We start from the raw sequence: 17739 nt of genomic DNA, 5'->3' as shown, positions 1-17739 counted from the left end.
CCACCCACCCTGTCACTGCAACCGAAATCAGACTTGTGATAACACGCAGTGCTGAGCTGCGCAACATGCCCCTCCACCTCAGACAGGAATTAACTGACCACTGAAGTCAAAACGAGCCTTTAAAATGACTTCGCTGGGTTATGACTGGGCTCCCACCTCTTTTTAATTCTCATTTACATTTGCTGACAACTCCTTTACAACCAGAGGGACAGGTTCTCCTGTTTTGACGGCTGTAGCTCATGTCTTAATCCACAGACTGAAGCAGGTCAGATTATCTACACGTATCAAAGTCAACATTATGCTTTATAAGCTATTTTTCTGCTTCAGTAAGGAGTAAGCACGTTTTTATTTCTTACTATGTTTACCCATTACCTCACCAAGCAGCATTATTGTTAGTCTTTCTGAGGGTCTCCTAGAATAGGAACATATGAAACAGGATTTCCTCCGGCTCTGCATACCTACTTACTCCAGAGTCATTAATGACATAGGACTGGATTGAACAAAGACTTAACATCAAATGAGCATTCAAAACAGCTGGGAACAAAAATATATCTGCCTAAAACACTGCATCTCTGCTTTGTCTTTTAAAAAAAAAAAAAAAAAAGTGCCAAGGAGGCACAAATTTGCTTTTAAAACCACTTTTACAGTAATGTTCTCATGAGAAAAATGGAAGAGCTAAACACTTGCATGTGGGACACGTTTACATATCCCAATAGATTCCAAATTAAATTTATTGCAGCTTTTACAAAGCAGGCTGCACAAATTGTACTAGAGATTAGAAGTGACTTCACTGCCATCAAAAGGCACTCTGCGGATGGGACAACAGAAAAGATCCAAGTCCTGCACAAGGAGCCTCCAAAGGCTCAAAACAACTTCATATCTTCTTCTACATGACTACAAGCGATGGCTGGAATATCCAAAGCTAGGTAGCACTGCTCTACTCAGAGATTTTAAAAGATCTCTAACCAACGTTTTAAGGAAAAGGTATTGATGTATATTTGTAAGAAAAATACAAGTGGTATTGTCCCAGGATTTGCAGAAGTTGATTCCTCAGGTGGTTACCACTTTAGGGTTTCAGAAGGGATGTTTATCTCCACAACTCCTTCCCATGACAGAATGGGACTCCCAGCAGAGCCAGTGACACATGGTGACACATGTCCCACATCCATCACACCACAAGACTCACCACTGGTAGCCCAACACCAAAAAGCAGCATACCCAGCTCCCTTCTCCTTTATTACCCATTGTTCCCCAGATAAACATGCAATGGGCACTCAGGTGTATGCCCTGCAAGCACATCTCCCCTGAAGATTCACAGAAATTTGGAAGAAAATAACAGGCAGATGACAGAAGAAAAAAAAAAAAAATTTAAAAAAAAAACAAAAAAAAAAAACACAAACCAGAGGCTAAAGACTGACCACATAATTAACCTATGAAGGCCTCAGGTGCTAGGACATAGAATAAATAATCCAAAAGCTACAAAGAGACAGCTTGGGCTCAGTGCTGAGCATCCAAAATTACCTTGGCAGTCTCTTAAAGACCTCCACACTGATGGTGTACACAAGAGCAGGGGCAGCCAGCAGGCTGCGAGAAGCACACACATGATGTAAAGATGCAAGGAGAAACATTGCTGCTCTATTTAACGCTATCAGCTCCTGCCTGCCTGAGGACATTTCCTACCTCTACCTACAAACAGAGCTTCCAAACCATTAAGTAAACAGTCTTTGAAGATAATGAAGCTTATTCTAATCTCACAGTGATGACACTCCTGCATTGTACTCAGCTGAGATACAAGACTCTGGGTTAACTCCTCTGTAAGATCAGGATTATCTTAACTCTTTGCTCTTCCACAGACTTAAAGAATCTTGTCAAGGCATAGAAAGAAGCAGATTTTTCACTCAGTAGATCTACATTTTTTTCTTGTTGAACAATCACAGACGTTTTTCAGCTCACTCCTTTAGATGTGGATAAGCTGCTTCTGTAGCCTTATGCTTAAATGAGGTGAGCTTCTGCACCAGACCTTTCTCTGCCTCCACAGAAAGCTGGACTACAGCCTTCAGAAAGCAGAGGAGATGCCCTGGACTACTTCCCAACACCAGCAAACAGGGCTGCTGTTCCAGTGACAAAAGGAAAGAAAATCAGACCAAACCTGGGCCAGCAAAAAGAACTGAAATAAAAACTACAAGAAAATACAGAAAAATAGAAGATTTTCCAAAGCATCATCAGAATAATGCTTTTGTATTCTCACTTGTGTTCATTTCCCAGGGTCAAGCGTTTACCTCTATTCTGCATTGCAGTTCTTTACCTGTCTACTTTTCATTGCACCCAATCCTACAAGCATCAAGCCTTCCTACAGTAATAAAAAGCCCAGTGAAGAACTTGAGGTGGGTCTGAAAAGCCAGCCCTGCACATAACACATCTTCCATGTCATCAAAAGACTTGGCAATAGGATGCCACAACCCAACTAAATTCTTTTGAGCAGAAATCAGAGCTGTTTTGCTCTTTAGGAGCAGTCATGACCAGAATAATAAAAGCATACAGAACATAAATCTGAGAAAAGGGGCTCAGATACTATAACGCTGGTGCAGCATCAACTCTGTTCTTCAGGTGTCCTTTCACTGCCTTCCTAAAAGCAACACCTCTAGATACCCCCTCTTACTTCAACTGCTTTCAAATGCCACTGGTTGGGCTGAATATTCACGCTCAGCATCAGTCCAAAGGCAAACATCTTTTAGAAAGTTTGTGTATTATCAGTCTGAGTTGTTTGCCTCTTAGATGAACTGCCATTAGATGTGGATAAACTACATCCAGTCATTACTGTCTGTCCCCAACACAGCTAATCATATTCCCCCTGAACAGAAAAATGAAGAAGATGTGCTGCTAAAGAGGATGTAGAGAAACTAATTTGAAATAAACACGTTGATCCAATGCTGTTTTACTGGTGTCAATCAACTGAAACCACACAGTGCCAACAGGCTTCATTTTCCACCTGTTAACACAGGTTTCCAATTCCACTTCCAAGAAATGAACCACGATGCAAACTGTTGTTGAATGAGAATCCAGTGCTGTAGGTAACTGAAGACAGAAGTAAAGAGACATACAGCCTGAGTCAGGACTACGTACATGTATTTCTGAAGACACTCTTCCCTAGATCTAGCCACGGCTTCACAAAGGGTTGTTAGCAAAGACATGACTTTCCACTGCCAAACAGCCCTGAGGGAGCCAGTAAATGCATAAGCTGAGGCTGGGGTGCTGCTACTGCTGAACAGACTTGCAAATGCTGAGCACGAAGTCCACCCTGCTGTGCAAAAAAGCAGCAGAGAAACCCATTCACAGCCTGGGATTCACAGGTACAACATATCAGGCTGAGAAATCCTAAATCACATAAATGCTTTCTAATTGTTTAGCTGTTTTCTGGTGTCTCAAATTTTAAACCGGAATAAAGAAAATAACTTCACCAGAGGTCAGTCAAGCAGCAGTAAGAATGCAGAAGGTGGCAGGTTAAAGCATCTCATATTTATAAGAGTATAAGCATGAAATTCAGAAAGGGCCCCCAGGGATCCCAATGCAAGACATGCAGGTGTAATTAAAAACCATAAATCCATCAAATGAAAAATATGTAAACTTAATACATTAACTCATATATTTTTCTTCCCCGATCACATTTGTCTTACTCTACGCTCCTTTGGAGCCTACAAATAAAAAATTAACAATATCAGAAGAAATATTTCTTAATATGTGGAATGTGAGTATCAATAATAAATGCTTTTTATTTTATTCTTACAGGTAATTGCTTAAGGAAGCACTCTCAGCAGACCACTGAGACTCTGCATATTATAAATTACTTCAACTGTATCTCCTCTTTACAAAACCCACAAATGGACAATATCTTACACAGCTTCCATGCCACTCAATCATTCACACAAAATCACCCTCATGGAGCTTGTTGGGGCAATGTCAAATGTACCCTTTCTTTGCATCAAAATCTTCCAAAGACAGCAGAACAGCTCACTTCTGCGTTCACAGTTACACAAGCTACACTAAGATATGAATATGTTAACTGGAGAGTCTGGGTTTAGCTTTATATTTAATTACAAGCTACAGGCAAAACAGTTACAGGCCAAACCCTGGCCTGTGTTTCACCCACAGAATAGGTTTCAAGATAGCTTACAAAAGCTCTGCCAACACCCATAGTTCTTATTAAGGCTAAGACATTTCTCAAAGTGCTATTTGGGACAAACCAGCCCTCCCATCTACCCGCCTACCAGCAAAGGAGCACTGGCATTGCCCTGAAGTGACAGTGGCAAACACCCTTGTGCCTTGCCTCATCCTTCAAATGCCACTTTGGATCCCTACTAGGGTTCTTACACATCTTGTAGGGCAAATTGTAGGGCTTGATTTCTCATCACTAATGACTGCTTCCATGGGACCAGATGGCCTGGGCCAGACAAGTATGGGAACACCTCTCTTCCTCACAACACACCCAGCATTAGGGCATACACCTGGGGATTATGTGGTGACTATATTAGAGATCCAGCCTGGTTTCCTCTCTGTTACTGGAGCATCAGTTCTCACAATGGAAAAACATAGGTCCCTACACAACACATGTTCAGTACAAAAGCAATGCATTATCAAAGCGTGGCTAACACTTCTTAAATAATACCCAGGTCAGCCAAACTTCCTTTTCCTAACACTCAGCACTCACTTTTACTAAACCCAGGCCAAAGCACCAAGATAAATCTGATGCTTTAACACAGAGCCCAACATTGGAAGTGGTCGGCATGCTGCAGTGGTTTTACCCTGCTGGGCAGCTGAAGTCCACCACAACTGCTCTCTCACACCCACTCCTCAAATGGAAAGGGGAGGCAATATGATGGAAAGGCCTCAGGGATGGAGATAAGAGCAGGGAGCTCACCTACCAGTTTTCATCACATGCAAAACTGACTTAGCATAGATTAATGTAATTTATTGCCTATCACTAGCAGACTAGAGCAGTGAGAAAATAAAAGCAATCTACAAACACCTTCCCCCCATCCACCCTCTTCTACATCCTTCCCCCAGGCAGCACAAGGGAACAGAGCATGTGGGCTGAGGTCAGCCCCTGATGCTTTGTCTCCACTGATCCTTCGTGGTCCTTCCCTGCCCCTGCTCCACGTGGGGTCCCTCCCACGGGATGCCGTCCTTCCCAAACTGAGCCTGCAGGGGCTGCCCACAGGCAGCAGCTCTTCCCACACGGCTCTGTACCACGGGATCCATGACCCAGGAGCAAACTGCTCCAGCACGAGTCCCCCACGGGTGGGCAGCAGCTCCCCCCAGACCCCCTGCTCCTGCGTGGGCTCCTCTCCACAGGCTGCAGCTCCAGCCCGGGACCTGCTCCTGCAGGGATTCTCCATGGGCCACAGCCTCCTCCAGGCCACATCCACCTGCTCCACCGGGGGCTCCTCCACCCATGGGGGGGCTGCAGCGTGGAGATCTGCTCCATGTGGGACCCATGGGCTGCAGGGGGACAGCCTGCTCCACCAGGGGCCTCTCCACAGGCTGCAGGGGAACTGCTGCTGCGTGCCTGGAGCACCTCCAGCCCTCCTGCTGCACTGATCTGCAGGTCTTCAGGGCTGGTTCTCACTCCTCTCTCCTAGCTGCAGTTGCACAGCATTTTTTTTTTTTTTTCCTTCTTCAATCTGCTCTCCCAGAGACCCAACCAGCATCGCTCACTGGCTCAGCTCTGGCTAGCAGCAGGTCCCTTTTGGAGCTGGCTCTGATCTGACACAGGGCAGCTGCTGGGCTCTGCTCACAGAGGCCACCCCTGCAGCCCCTCCACTACCAAAACCTTGCCACATAAACCCAATACACATGCTCTTCACACTCATCCCAAGCAGACTCTCCACATGGAAAGCGAAATCCCCCTTGCTCTGGCTGCCATGGATTAGCACGCTCAACTATTTCCCTACACTTTCTTCAGTCATTTAGATGTCAAGAGCTCTGGCATCATCAGCCAAGCTTTATCTGCCTGAACACAGGCCAGATCCATCCAACTTCTGCTGACTATTTATTGCAGCTGAAAATCATTTACTTTTCTGAAACAGGCCATGTGGGATGCTCCCAGTCTGGGCTGGTGACTGGTTGCCCAGGCCTCTCAGCGGTCTTGGCTTCTGGAGCTGCTTCCACACCAGCATCAACTGAGGACTCCACAGACAAAGTACATTTATAAGGCTTGGCTCCCAGCCACTTTTCCTCCCGGGAACTGTGCCATTGTTTGCTATAGCCTGGCTGCAGCTGGGCAGTAGATATAAGCAGTTGCTTTTACACGACGCACTCCAGACAATTTGGTGTCAAAGAGGGGGTCTGTCGCAACACCAGCATATTTCATCCAGCAGTACTCAATGAGGACCCAAGTGCTACCAAGGGAAGAGCTGAATGCTTTCACCACACTGAGCAGGAGAGAGAGACCAGTTCCTCTACAGACGACCCAAAAGCAGTAAAGGAATTGAAAAAAGGATGGACAGATTTCCTGATCATATGAGCTACTTGCTTCATATTCCAGGCAGCTGTTAGGACTGCCACATCACAAAGAGTCCCAGGAGCCAGAGTGCAGTCTGGAGGTGACAAGAACTCCCCATGGCCCTCTTTTGGCATGGGAACTGGACACATACCACAGGTCCACCATGGTGCCACTGACCTCAGGCACCCCAGCAGGCTGATCTCTGAACACAGAGCGGCACCGCTCTGCCAAGGGCTGTGTAATGAACCATGGGCACAGCCACCACCTCTGAACTGCTCAGGAGCCATGTAAGATGCAAAAGCAGCAGGCAAACCCTGAAAAAAAAACACACCTTCATTTCATGAAGTTACACAGAAGCTTTTTGAAACTGTTATGAAACACTAGGAAACTGCTGTACTCTGAGATCCAGGAGGGTAGCAACAATGCCAAAAGGAGTAAATACACACTACCACACACAATGAAATAGGAACAGCATACGGCAATAAAGCGTACAATGCAAACTGACTACACCTAACTTCCCAAATAACTCCAAGCACAAAGCCAAATGCTGCCCATTTACAGTATAACCAGCACTGATCAATCTACACACACTGACAGCAACACAAACTATGCTGTAACAAGTTGTGTGTTGTGGTAAAACAGGAAACACATTTAAACATAATCTTTTGAAGGCTGTGAGAACTAGGACTAATACTTCACTTTTGCAGTTAATGCTGAAAGCCAGTCAATGCCCAGCCTAGCCAGAAGTATCACATTTCAGCTTTGTACAGAACACTTCCCATCCTATTCACCCAGCAGCATAAAATCCCTCAGCAATAGCAGGGGAAGATTTGCTAAGAGCTAAATGAAAATTGATCATTTTCCCACAGCTGCCCAGCATTTCAATCAATGCTGCACAGGTATTGACATATGGTAATGCTGGCCCAGCCCCAGCAGAAGCTCAGAGCAGCCTGCCAAATTCCAGGAATGCTGATCAAAGACTGATTTTAAGGCCTGACTCAGAAAGAAGGATAATTGGGTGCACCTAAACCTTTTTTTTTTTTTCCCTTTCTGAGCAAGTGCTGAGATTTCGCTGATTCACTCTATATTAGGGTAATGAACCCAACAGTCAGACTCTTAGTGACAAGAAGAACATACAACAATGTTGCCTAAAATAGGTAGGCTTATTTATACCAGATAAACTTTTTTTCCAAGATGAAAATGAAGATCTGTCAACTACGCCTTCATTCAGCTTCAAAGCAAAGAAGTTGGTCCAAAGAACTATGCACCAAAAGTTTGCTTTTACTTAAATTTATCCTAAGGAATATATTGCTTCTGCAAAGTGGCATTGCCCCCTCCCCTTCACCTGGAATAATCACTTGAAGCTTTTCTTTGGGGTGTCTCTACAAAGCTTTCCCTTCTTCCTCCCCCCCCCCCCCCCCCCCATTTAAAAATAAAATATTTTTAATGAAAAACTAATGAGTAACACACTTTGGCATAAACTTAAACAGCAGCAGGACATGCTGAAGCCACTGAAGAGTTCCCCGATTTCCTGCAAGGACACACCACATTTCCCCAAGGCAGCTTTCTAGTTTCATCATGGGGACGCACAGCGCAGTATGCAGATAAGCCCCTTTTAGATACCATCGATAGCTCTCTATTCCACTGATCTGATACCTGCTACTTAAGCAGGCTCCACTTCGCCTGGATATCCTCTGCAGCACCTTCCACAGCCTCAATGCTCCCCCCTGGAGAACTGGCAATTTTCAGGAGTCCCTGTTACTATCTTCATGGATTATCTGAAGCCCCTGGCTTTCTTTTCTCTTTCTGCTGCTGCAGAGATCCCCACCTCAAATCCCCTGCCCCTGGTTACACACAACCTGAAAGTTCATTTGCAAGTCCACTGTTTGCTGTATTTCTCTGTATTATTATTTATTATTATTCCTTCTTGTTATGTGTATTACAAGAGCAGTCAGCCCCCCTAAGAGCAATAGACGATGATGCTCAATGTTGTACCAGCAAACAGCAAGAGAGTCCACATCGAAAAAAAGTTTTTATGAGAAACAGACAAAAGATAGAAAAATTCTTTCTCTGCTGGACAAATGGGAAGTTAAGCTCATGTATATAAGCCACCTTGTCCAGATTTATACACAAAGGCAGTGACAGACCTAGGAATTACATTCAAGACTTACATCCCTATCCGGTGTCTGAACAATTCCTCCTGATGGCAAAGGCAGTGGGAGACCCGATTCTCATGAAAGTTAAGGCCCAAGTTTTTCTCCTATTAGGCACTCATCTGAAATATTATACACAATTAGTAAGCACTCATGAAAGAAATCAGCCTGTTCCTGATTACGTGCATAGCCAGTTAACAGAGACAAGACTCCTGTGTTCCTGAAGATGCTTTCCATTCAGGGATATACCAGAAATTTAAGTACAAAAGAGTTATTCCAATGTTGCAAGTATAAAGTCAGAAGACAGGGAGACAAATTCAGACTAATCAAATTCCATAAATTTCCAGTAAGTCTTTTTTTTTTTTTTTTTTTTTAATCAGGATATGATAGTCCCAAATTACATGCTCAATGTGAATAATACCCAAACAGACCCAGTTCACGAAGGCAATACAATTTTGAGAAAGACAACACAATCATCATAGAAAAGTCTTCCACGGGACACACATGCAGTTCCAAATAGATTTTCCTCCTCTGCACCAGGTGGAACAAAATCTCCACTCACTTTTCACAACTTGCTCATCAGCTAGCTGAAAACCCAGGGACTAGCTGGCTCTTCTTCACATCAGCATCCTCACAGTGGGGAGAAAGGATTCAGACCCACAGAGGGCAGTTACTGCAGGCTGACAGAATGATTAAGGTTGGCAGGGACCTCTGGAGGCCACCTGGTCCAAACTCTGCTCAAACAGAGCACCCAGAGCAGGCTGCACAGGACCACATCCAGAGGGCTTTTGAGAATCTCCAAGGAGGGAGAATCAGTGGTAGAATTCCCAAGCAGCAACCATGTACGTGGTGGGTGATCCTAGACTTGGAAAATACAAATCTCTTTGTGTTTTCAGCTGTCCCACTCCAACACTCTGCACTGTCAGGCCCAGAGGAGAAGCCACTATCAGCTGCTGCGGGCCACGGGGGAGGCAGATGACTACTGCCTCCTACAACCTCCCCGTGAAAGTCAGAGGCTGGGATCACTGTAGGTGGAAACTCTTGGCAAAAACAATAAAGCAGCGACTACATATTTCAACAGGTTCAAAGTAACCTCAGATGTTAGCAGCAGATGCTCTTTTCCACCCCCTGGGATTTTGAAATGGTTTAAGCGTTTCCTCCCTTTCCCCTAATAGGGCAGGGTGCTGAAGGCATTAGCTGCAGAGACCGCAGCAGTACTAATTACCCCCAGCTAGCCAGGAGACCGCAGTACCTCGAGCTAATTGCGCAATCCCCGCTCCCCCACTTCAGATCCCCCAGTGAGGAGGTCTATCGCCTCCAGCACCTGTACAGCGAGGTAATCCTGCTCACCTGTATTTTAAAAGGGCATGCTTGAAAATCCTAGATGTCTAAAGTAAACTCATTACGATTAGTTTCCACAGCCTAGCATGCAGCACGGGGACTGCTGCACTGGCTGAAGGAAGCAAAGGGCTCATGTCAACACATTTGACACGGCGTTGTCACTAACCCCTTTATTAGGCTGCAAAACATACCTGCAATCCACATCTGAGCTCATAGCCTCAAGCACTCCACTAGCCAAGTCTCTGCAAGAGTCTCTCTCACAGAATTAAATATTAAAAGTGCATCTCAAAAAAATGCCCTGTAGTTTCATATTTATTAACTGAGACCTTACTTTTCCACTTATGCATTTTTGAAGTGTTAAATATAGAACGGTTTAAGGTGCACTTAGTGCTTGTAAAGAGTCCTGAAAACTCAATTCCTCTACAGAGGAATCTGTAAAAGGCATGATTCTCCCACTCAGCATCCCTTCTCCACGTCAAACCAGTAAGAGAAAGGCCTCCCATGAAAAGGAAAACAGCCCTTATGTAATAGAGGGCTCTCGGATTCCAGGTGATCCTGCCACTCAACAGACTTGGCTGACACATCAACAGAAAGTAGTGGGCACAGGAAGAAAAACTCCACAAAAAGTCAGGGCTTGCTTCTCAAAGTTTAGGCATCTTCCATGTACACCTCAGACGTTCAGAGAAATGTCCAGGTACTCTGAAAACCTTGCTATTTCAGGGAGCCATGAGCTCACAGTGTCCTTGCACAGACACAAAACTCACTGCCAGGCTCCTCTGTGAGCAGCACAGGCTCCTGGCTTCTGAAGCACACAAAAGTCCACACAACAGCAAGGAGACGGGTACCAGAGGTCAGGGAGCTCTCCTTACTCCTATTCCTGCTGACACCCTGCTGTCAGAGCAGCCAAGGTAGGAGTAACAAAGCACACCTGGCCCCTGCACATCAGGACCACAGTCCTGTGCTTTGTCCTTTTAGCCTCCTTTTCCAAAGCAGTAAGAGCAGCAACGTTGTCCTTCCCCCATCCTCCTTGCTGCCAGCCCTCCTCAACAGCTTTTGAACCTGTCAAAAGATCTGAATTTGAGGTGGGAGACTCAGAGTAGGGGCCAAGAACTGCCACAAACTAGTCTGAGAAAAGCTGTGCAGGACCAACCAGCTACTAATTGTTCGGCAGAAGCCAGGTGGCCAGGGAATATTAGCTCACTCCCAGTCAAACAGGGGGTGTGCATCCCCCAAGGACGGGGAACCTGCTGCCTCTTACCATCAAGCAACAGAGAGGAACACCTGGGATCAGTGAAGAGGCACAGGGAGGGCCAGGAGCTGAGCAAAGCATCCACTAGCACAGGTGAGAAACCCACAGGAAAGCGTATGCTGTTCCCAAAACTTTGCTCTTCATTTCCCATTCAGGCGATGCAATCAGCAGCACACAGGTGTACCAAGAGACCATCGCTTTGGTAAGAAGCAGGTGTGGGAGCAGAGTTGAGACACGCCAGTGCAAACAGCGTGCCTAAAGCCTCTGCTCTCCTCCCCTTCTTCCAGGAAAGCCAGGGCTTCCTCCGTCTCGAGCTGGTGTAACACGGAGCCCTGCCAAGGACACGGCGGGCTAGGACTTGCTTAGCTCCCTCAAATGATTCACAGCTCGTTAGCAGCCAAAGGCACGGCCTGTCCTGGTCACCAACACTCTCTCAAAACCAGGATTTGCAAGATGCGTCTTTGTACCCAACCATGGCTTACCGGGTCAACTAGGAATGCAAAGAACACAGGATTTGGGGTTTTTAAGTTATCAGAGGATGTTCTCCATCCCACCAGCAGTAAACTGCATGCACTCACTCCTTTGTCTCGGAGTGCCTTTCAGTGGTGTGCCTCATGTAACACTGTGCAACAGGCAAGAAAAGAAGCTCTCAAAAACTGAGACAGGAACAACTTGGCCGAACTGGAGTCACAGTGCAATAGATGTGCCTCCCCATTCCCTGCTGCTGCCACTAGCACCACCTGCCCTGGCAGCAGGTACAGCACGTGCTGCTCGGGCTGGGGACAGCCAAAATGAGGTGCCTGAACCCCCAGGCAGAGAGGAACAGTGAACTCCTTGCTGATCGCCTCCAAAGAAAACTTCCTGTGATCTTGGCCTCCTCTGTTGTTTTTGTTTTGTTTTTTTTTAAATCACTACTAAGCTCTTATTCCAGTTTAAGTAGGTGTAACTGTTCCCCTTTTTTACAACCAAAATACTACCACCAGAAGAAAAGCCCTCTGTGGATGTAGCTGCATTAGCGTGCACATTTCTCGTATCAAGAGACTTTTTGTCCCCTACCCACAAGGGATCTGCTATTTCTGGGGTGCTGCACCTCCCTAAGGCCATGCCAGCACAGGAGGGAGCACGGAGTTTAGCTCCAGTGATGCAGCAGCACATCTCCCACGTCGGACAGTCCCTGCCTGTCCCCTTCCCCGGGGAGACGTATGCCTCGTACCAGTGCACACCTCTTCAAAAACGGCAGCACGTTTGGGTTTACTGAGCGGGGGCACCGCGCAAATTAATTAATTAGCATTTGTGAAGTACTGCGAAGATTTTAGGTGCTAAGTATTATTATTACTAATTTAATCTACATCCTCATTCAGTCACTCAGCCTCTCTTGTGAAACTGCCAACAATGATGCCAATTAGCGGTAATTGTTGTGGTGGTTTTGCGACAAGGCTCCTTGCCAACTGGGAGCAAGGCAGAGACCACCAACTCATTTCCCAGCCACGGCCCCACAGCTGCCAACAGCAGCAACATCCAGGCACATCGACCTGGCCTCGCCTCCAGCCAGAGCCCTGGGAGGAAGAGCTTGGGGATCCATTACCAGCTCCCCAGGGACACAGCCGGCAAGGCACACACCAAACTTTTAATTAGGGATAAACCAAGGCACCTTTTTTTCTTTTTTCTCCTCCAGTATTTCAGTATATGACCCAGAAACAGATGCTGATACTGCAGCACCACAATGCTAATCTGGAATAATTTAAGATTAAACCTTGTTGTTTGTTTTGTTGGTTTTGTTTTTGTTTTTCTCATCCTTGCTGGGTGAAAAATCACATTTTCATTCGCTCATAGGCCTCACTGTGGCAGCAAACTGTAAAGACAGCAGCAGTGAGAAGAAGGGAATCGACGGTGGAGGGTGCAGTAAATCTTGCATTTAAGAGAATCGCTGAGGAGTTTTAGCATAAGCAAAGAGGTATATCTTTATACCATCTGTCAACAGAGATTTGGAGGACTTTAAAAAGACCCAAACAACTAACAGTATTCTGTAATCAATGCACAACATCTGAGCACCGAAACTTTAAATTATTTATATATTTTAAATATGTCTAATTGAAAGGACAGCAACATATAAACTGGATGAATCATAGCCCTCTCGAGCAATTAGATTTGTTATCCCTGCAGACTGCAAACAGCATCTTGGCTTTTTATTCTAATGTGAATTCAATCCCTTGTCGGCTGCCCCACGCATAAGAATACAACTTCTCTCTTTCATCAGTACAGATATCAACAGCAGGAAACTAGCCCTTCTTTCATCTCCGAGGCACCCACCCACCTTTCCAAAGGGTTTTGAACCAGGTGTGGAAACCTTGCTGAATCTCTGCTGAAAGATCCCCGCCGCTATTATGGCAAAGGACACAGCTCCTTTGAGAGAGCAGCGTGCTCCAAGCAGCAGCCTTCTGGTGTTTGCTCAGCCAGGAGCTGCTCCCTTCGACAGTACTTTAGAAGAGCTTATGAGAAACTCTGGACTTTTATTGTATGGGCACGAAGCTGTTACGGAGCGGAGCTGCTGTTTCAGGCGTCTTGTTATATAATTAAACAAGAAAGAGAAAAAAAAAAAAAAAAAAAAAAACAACACAAGCTGCCTTTCTGGCACAGACATTACAGAGTGCTCAAACTGCCAGCTTATTGCATCAGATTCCCACTGCAAGGCCAATTCACAGCAGCTGAGTATCCGAACCACTGACTGTTATCTCCTGCTAACCTACTTCACACTCAGAAGGCAGTAAGCGGGGCTGGTCACTGCCTCTTCCTTCCTGAGGAGCCGCTCGCCAGCCTGGATTAGTGGGTTTCCGAGCTTGCAATTAAGGCTAGAGGTCTCACACTTGTCAGAAGATGGATTTTTGAAGAAATTTGAGTGTCTGTGTGCTACTCACTAAGTAACCTGCAGGTATCTGTTACTCCGTGACTAAGTCTGTCAAGGCTCTGCCACCGTGATGATGACAATTTCATTACTTTCCTTAGCGTGCCTCAAAACCCTGCAGAAAAGGGGGATTAATTTACCCATCATCGAGGGCTTATGGAGGAAGCCCCCTGGGACTGGCAGGGAGGAGACCACACAATCAGCCCCCTGCTCGCCACCCTCCTCACCCTAACACCTGTGGGACCCACTCAGGGCAGGATGCTGCTCGCTCCCATCACTGCAAAGAGCCCGCTGCAGGGATGGGAAGGGGGCTTTTTGTGTGCACCCCCTTGCAGCAGGCACTGTACGACACAAAACAAAACTTATTTCCACTGGCAATCCAGAAACCAACAGGTCCAGGGGTCCTGACTTCAGTGAGGTGAGATGTGGGACCTTTCACACCGTGGAAAAGAGTGCTCCCTCCCAACCCTGCGAGTCACTAAGGAGGCTCCTGTTGATTTCAAAGGGCTCTGGATCAGGCCTGAGAATATGAACCTGGTGGCGCGTTCGGACACTGCTCTACAATGCACTCCCAAACAAACCTATATTTAGATTCAATGGGAATTCTGTAGATCATACAGGAACTCTTTGAATGAAAATGAAGGTCAATAGGGTTTGGCTTCCTCTTCAGACCCTCCCCCCCCGTTCTTGCAAACATCCCGATAAGCATTGTTTGGAAAACAATGCGTTACTTCCAAATGTTATCAAAAACCCAGCACACACTTTCTGTGCCCTGAACCAGAACCACAGCGTCTTCTGCTGCTCTCTGCCCCGCCAGCTAACCCCGAGGATCTCCCCAGGTGTCAAGGCTCTGTGTTTTTTTCCACCTGCCTCTCCTTTTAAAAGCTTTTCACGTGCTTACTGAAGGGAGAGGAGCAGCGATACTAAAGAGCTCCGATAAAGAAAGAACTGCGCGGCCGAGCGCACACACGTGCAGCTCTGCGTGTCGGAGCTCCGCTCTGCCAAACCTTCCCCCAGGGGCTGCCAGAGCCCCCCCGGGGCACGGGAAAGCCTCAGCCCCGGCTCCCCGGGGTGACACCGGGACAGAGCAGCGGGGATCCCGCAAACCCGACGGCCCCGCGCTGCCGAGCCCACCCCAAACCCATCAGCTCAGGGTCCCAAATCCGTCCTCGGGGGGCTATTTGCCTGCAGCCGGTGCCCACAAACCCGTGCTGAGCCTGCGGCAGCCCCTCCATCCCCGCTCAACCCGCGCCCCCTCCAACTTTCCGCTTCCCTAAAGACACCGGAGAAGGGGAGTCCCGGCCTCCCTCCCCTTACCCGGGCTGCACTCACTTACCGGCGGGGCGTTGGGAGGGCAGCCTCCGGCCGCCAGCCTCGCCGCCTGCCTCCGCAGCTCGGCCAGCTGAGCCTGGCAGCTCCGGCACCAGCCCCCGGCCGCCGCCGCCCGCTCCAGCGGCCGCGGCTCGGTGCCGGCGGCGGCCCCCGCGCCCTCGGGCGGCGGGCGGCTGGCGCAGCGCTCCTCGGCGGCGGCCGCCGGCCTCTTCCTCGGGGAGAGCTCCCGCACCGCGCTCCCCTCCGCCACCTGCGGAGAGAGGAGAGAGCTGAGAGCCCCGCATCGCATGGGGCGGGGTGGGGGGGAACCCCATTCCCACCCTCCCTCCGGGGAAAGTAAGAAGAAAAAAATATATATATATTAAAAAGGATGAAAACTCACCCTAAAGTTAAATTAAGGGAAAGGAAAGGAGAGGAGGAGCGCTGCTACAACTCACCCCCGGTGCGCGGCTCTCGGCTGCCGGCCCCTTCCTGCCGGTGGCCGTGCTCATGGTGGGCTTTGGGGGGCAGCCCCCGCTCCGCTACTGCGGGCGCTGCGGAGCCCGGCGGCGCGGCCGGCCCATGGTGGGGCTCGGGGGCCGCGGGCAGGTGGGGGGAAAGGAGACTTTGGGGGGATCTCGGGGGTGATCTCGTCGCTGCCCCCCTCCGACCGGGCCGCCGCGCAGGGCGCTAGGTGATGCTGCCTGCCATGCTGCCCAAGGAGCCGGCTTTGGGGAGGGAGAGGGAGGCGCAGCGAGCTCCCCACGGCGGCCCGGGGAAGGACGCGGAGCACGGGAGCACGTCGGAAAAAAAGCTGCAAAAGTGCTCGCCCGGCAGGGGAGGAGGGGCTGGGCGCGGTGGGTGGGGTGGGGTGAGCGGGGCCGGCACGGGGCGGGCTGGGATTTGGGTTTTATTTTTTTTTTTGGGAGGAGAGGGGATGTCTTTTCGCAGTGACCCTATGAAACCTAAAGCGGCTCGACCCAAGTTGCACACCCAAACCTCGGGTTCCTCAGGAGCTGGGGGGGCGCAGCGGGGCCCGGACCCCCCCCTCCGCAGGCGGGCAGCCACCCGGGACCCCCGGTGCCGGCTCCGCAGCCCCTCCTCGGGATGCCCCCGCCAGATGGAGAAATTAACGTTAGCAGCTAATTGTCTGCTTGGCTGCCGCCCCGGCTCGTGTAGCTGGCACTTTTTATTTTTATTTTATCTCATTTTTTTAAGTTTTGCTCCCCAGAGAGGGCACCAGGCGCCGCTTTCCATCACCCACCCCCCTCCCCAAGGCTGCCCGGTCCCGGTGCCGGCGCGGTGCCCGCCGCCCCCCGGGGAGCGCAGGCGGGGCAGGGCCGGGACGTGCCCGAGCTCCGCGGGGCTCAGCCCCGCTCCTGTCGCCGCCGCCACCGTCGCCGTGACCAGGGCGCCACCTGCCGGCCCCGCAGCGCCACCGTCACGGCCCCGGTGCGGGTCGAAGCGGGGGGGACACCGGGGGCAGCTCCCAGCTTTCTGCCCCTCACCGAGGGGTCGGTGCCGCGGTGATCTGAGCACGGAGTGGGGCAAGGATTTGTCTGAAAATCAGTGCGTCCCCCCGCGCCTAGGGACACCTTCTTCGGCTGCTTAAACTTTCCTGGCGCTGCCCAGCAGGTGTTTGAAGGGTGCCCCCCCCCCCCTCCCCAACTAAATGGGTGCGTGTCCCCGGGGGGGCTGTGTGTGGCCGTGTGCGCCCCGGGATGCCCCCGCAGCGCCCCTCGGAGCCCCGGTAAAGTTTGGGAGAGGAGGCGGAGAGCAGGGACCGGGAGGTGGCAGCCGCCCCCGGGGGCTGCACGGTCCCCGCTGCTCAACCCCGAGGGGGCAAATGGGGACAGCGGGGGGGGGCAGCACGGTCACAGGTGGGGCTCTGCGGGGCTCCGACACTTCGTGCGCCCGGGGAAGACCCCCCCAAACCCCGCGCCCCGCAGGTCAGACGGGGCGGCGGCGGGGGCTAAAGGCATGTGCTCCCCACCGCAGCTGGGGCTGAGCCGTGCTGCCGGGCTGAGCCACTCCTTTCCCTATTAAAAAACCCCAAAACCCTGCCGGGAGCGCCGAGCCGCCGTGCGCCCCGCGCCCGCTCCGAAGCCGCCGCGGTGCCCGGGGGGGAGCAGCCCCCGGGAGCGGGTGGGGAGCGCGGAGCCCCCGCGCCCCTCCGCGGAGCTTCCAGGACTGTTCGTGGTGCTGAAACCCGCCCCGGAGCGGCAGCCGACAACTTCGCATCGCCAACTTTGTGCTCGACCTCCCCGAGAGCCGGCCGGGGGCA

At 49.8% G+C, this 17739-nt stretch overlaps 1 protein-coding gene across 2 annotated transcripts in view; it reads right to left on the bottom strand.

The window, feature by feature from the left end:
- Nucleotides 1-16252, bottom strand: part of KIF26A (kinesin family member 26A) — a 100462-nt gene extending 84210 nt beyond the window's left edge. Inside the window, exons 1-2 of one of the 2 annotated variants that reach the window (XM_084521843.1) lie at nt 15914-16252; nt 15481-15726 (exon numbers count right to left, since the gene is read on the bottom strand). In XM_084521843.1, the coding sequence (XP_084377969.1) occupies nt 15481-15726; nt 15914-15967 (300 nt within the window). In that variant the 5' untranslated portion in view covers nt 15968-16252. Of the gene's footprint in view, nt 1-11251; nt 11353-15480; nt 15727-15913 lie in introns of those variants that run through there. The other variant, XM_084521844.1, reaches the window with a different exon arrangement.
- Nucleotides 16253-17739: the final 1487 nt, after the last annotated feature.

The sequence above is a fragment of the Aythya ferina genome (assembly GCF_964211825.1).
Source record: "Aythya ferina genome assembly, chromosome: 5".
Classification (NCBI taxonomy): domain Eukaryota; kingdom Metazoa; phylum Chordata; class Aves; order Anseriformes; family Anatidae; genus Aythya; species Aythya ferina.
This window is presented reverse-complemented; position numbering and strand designations above follow the sequence as displayed.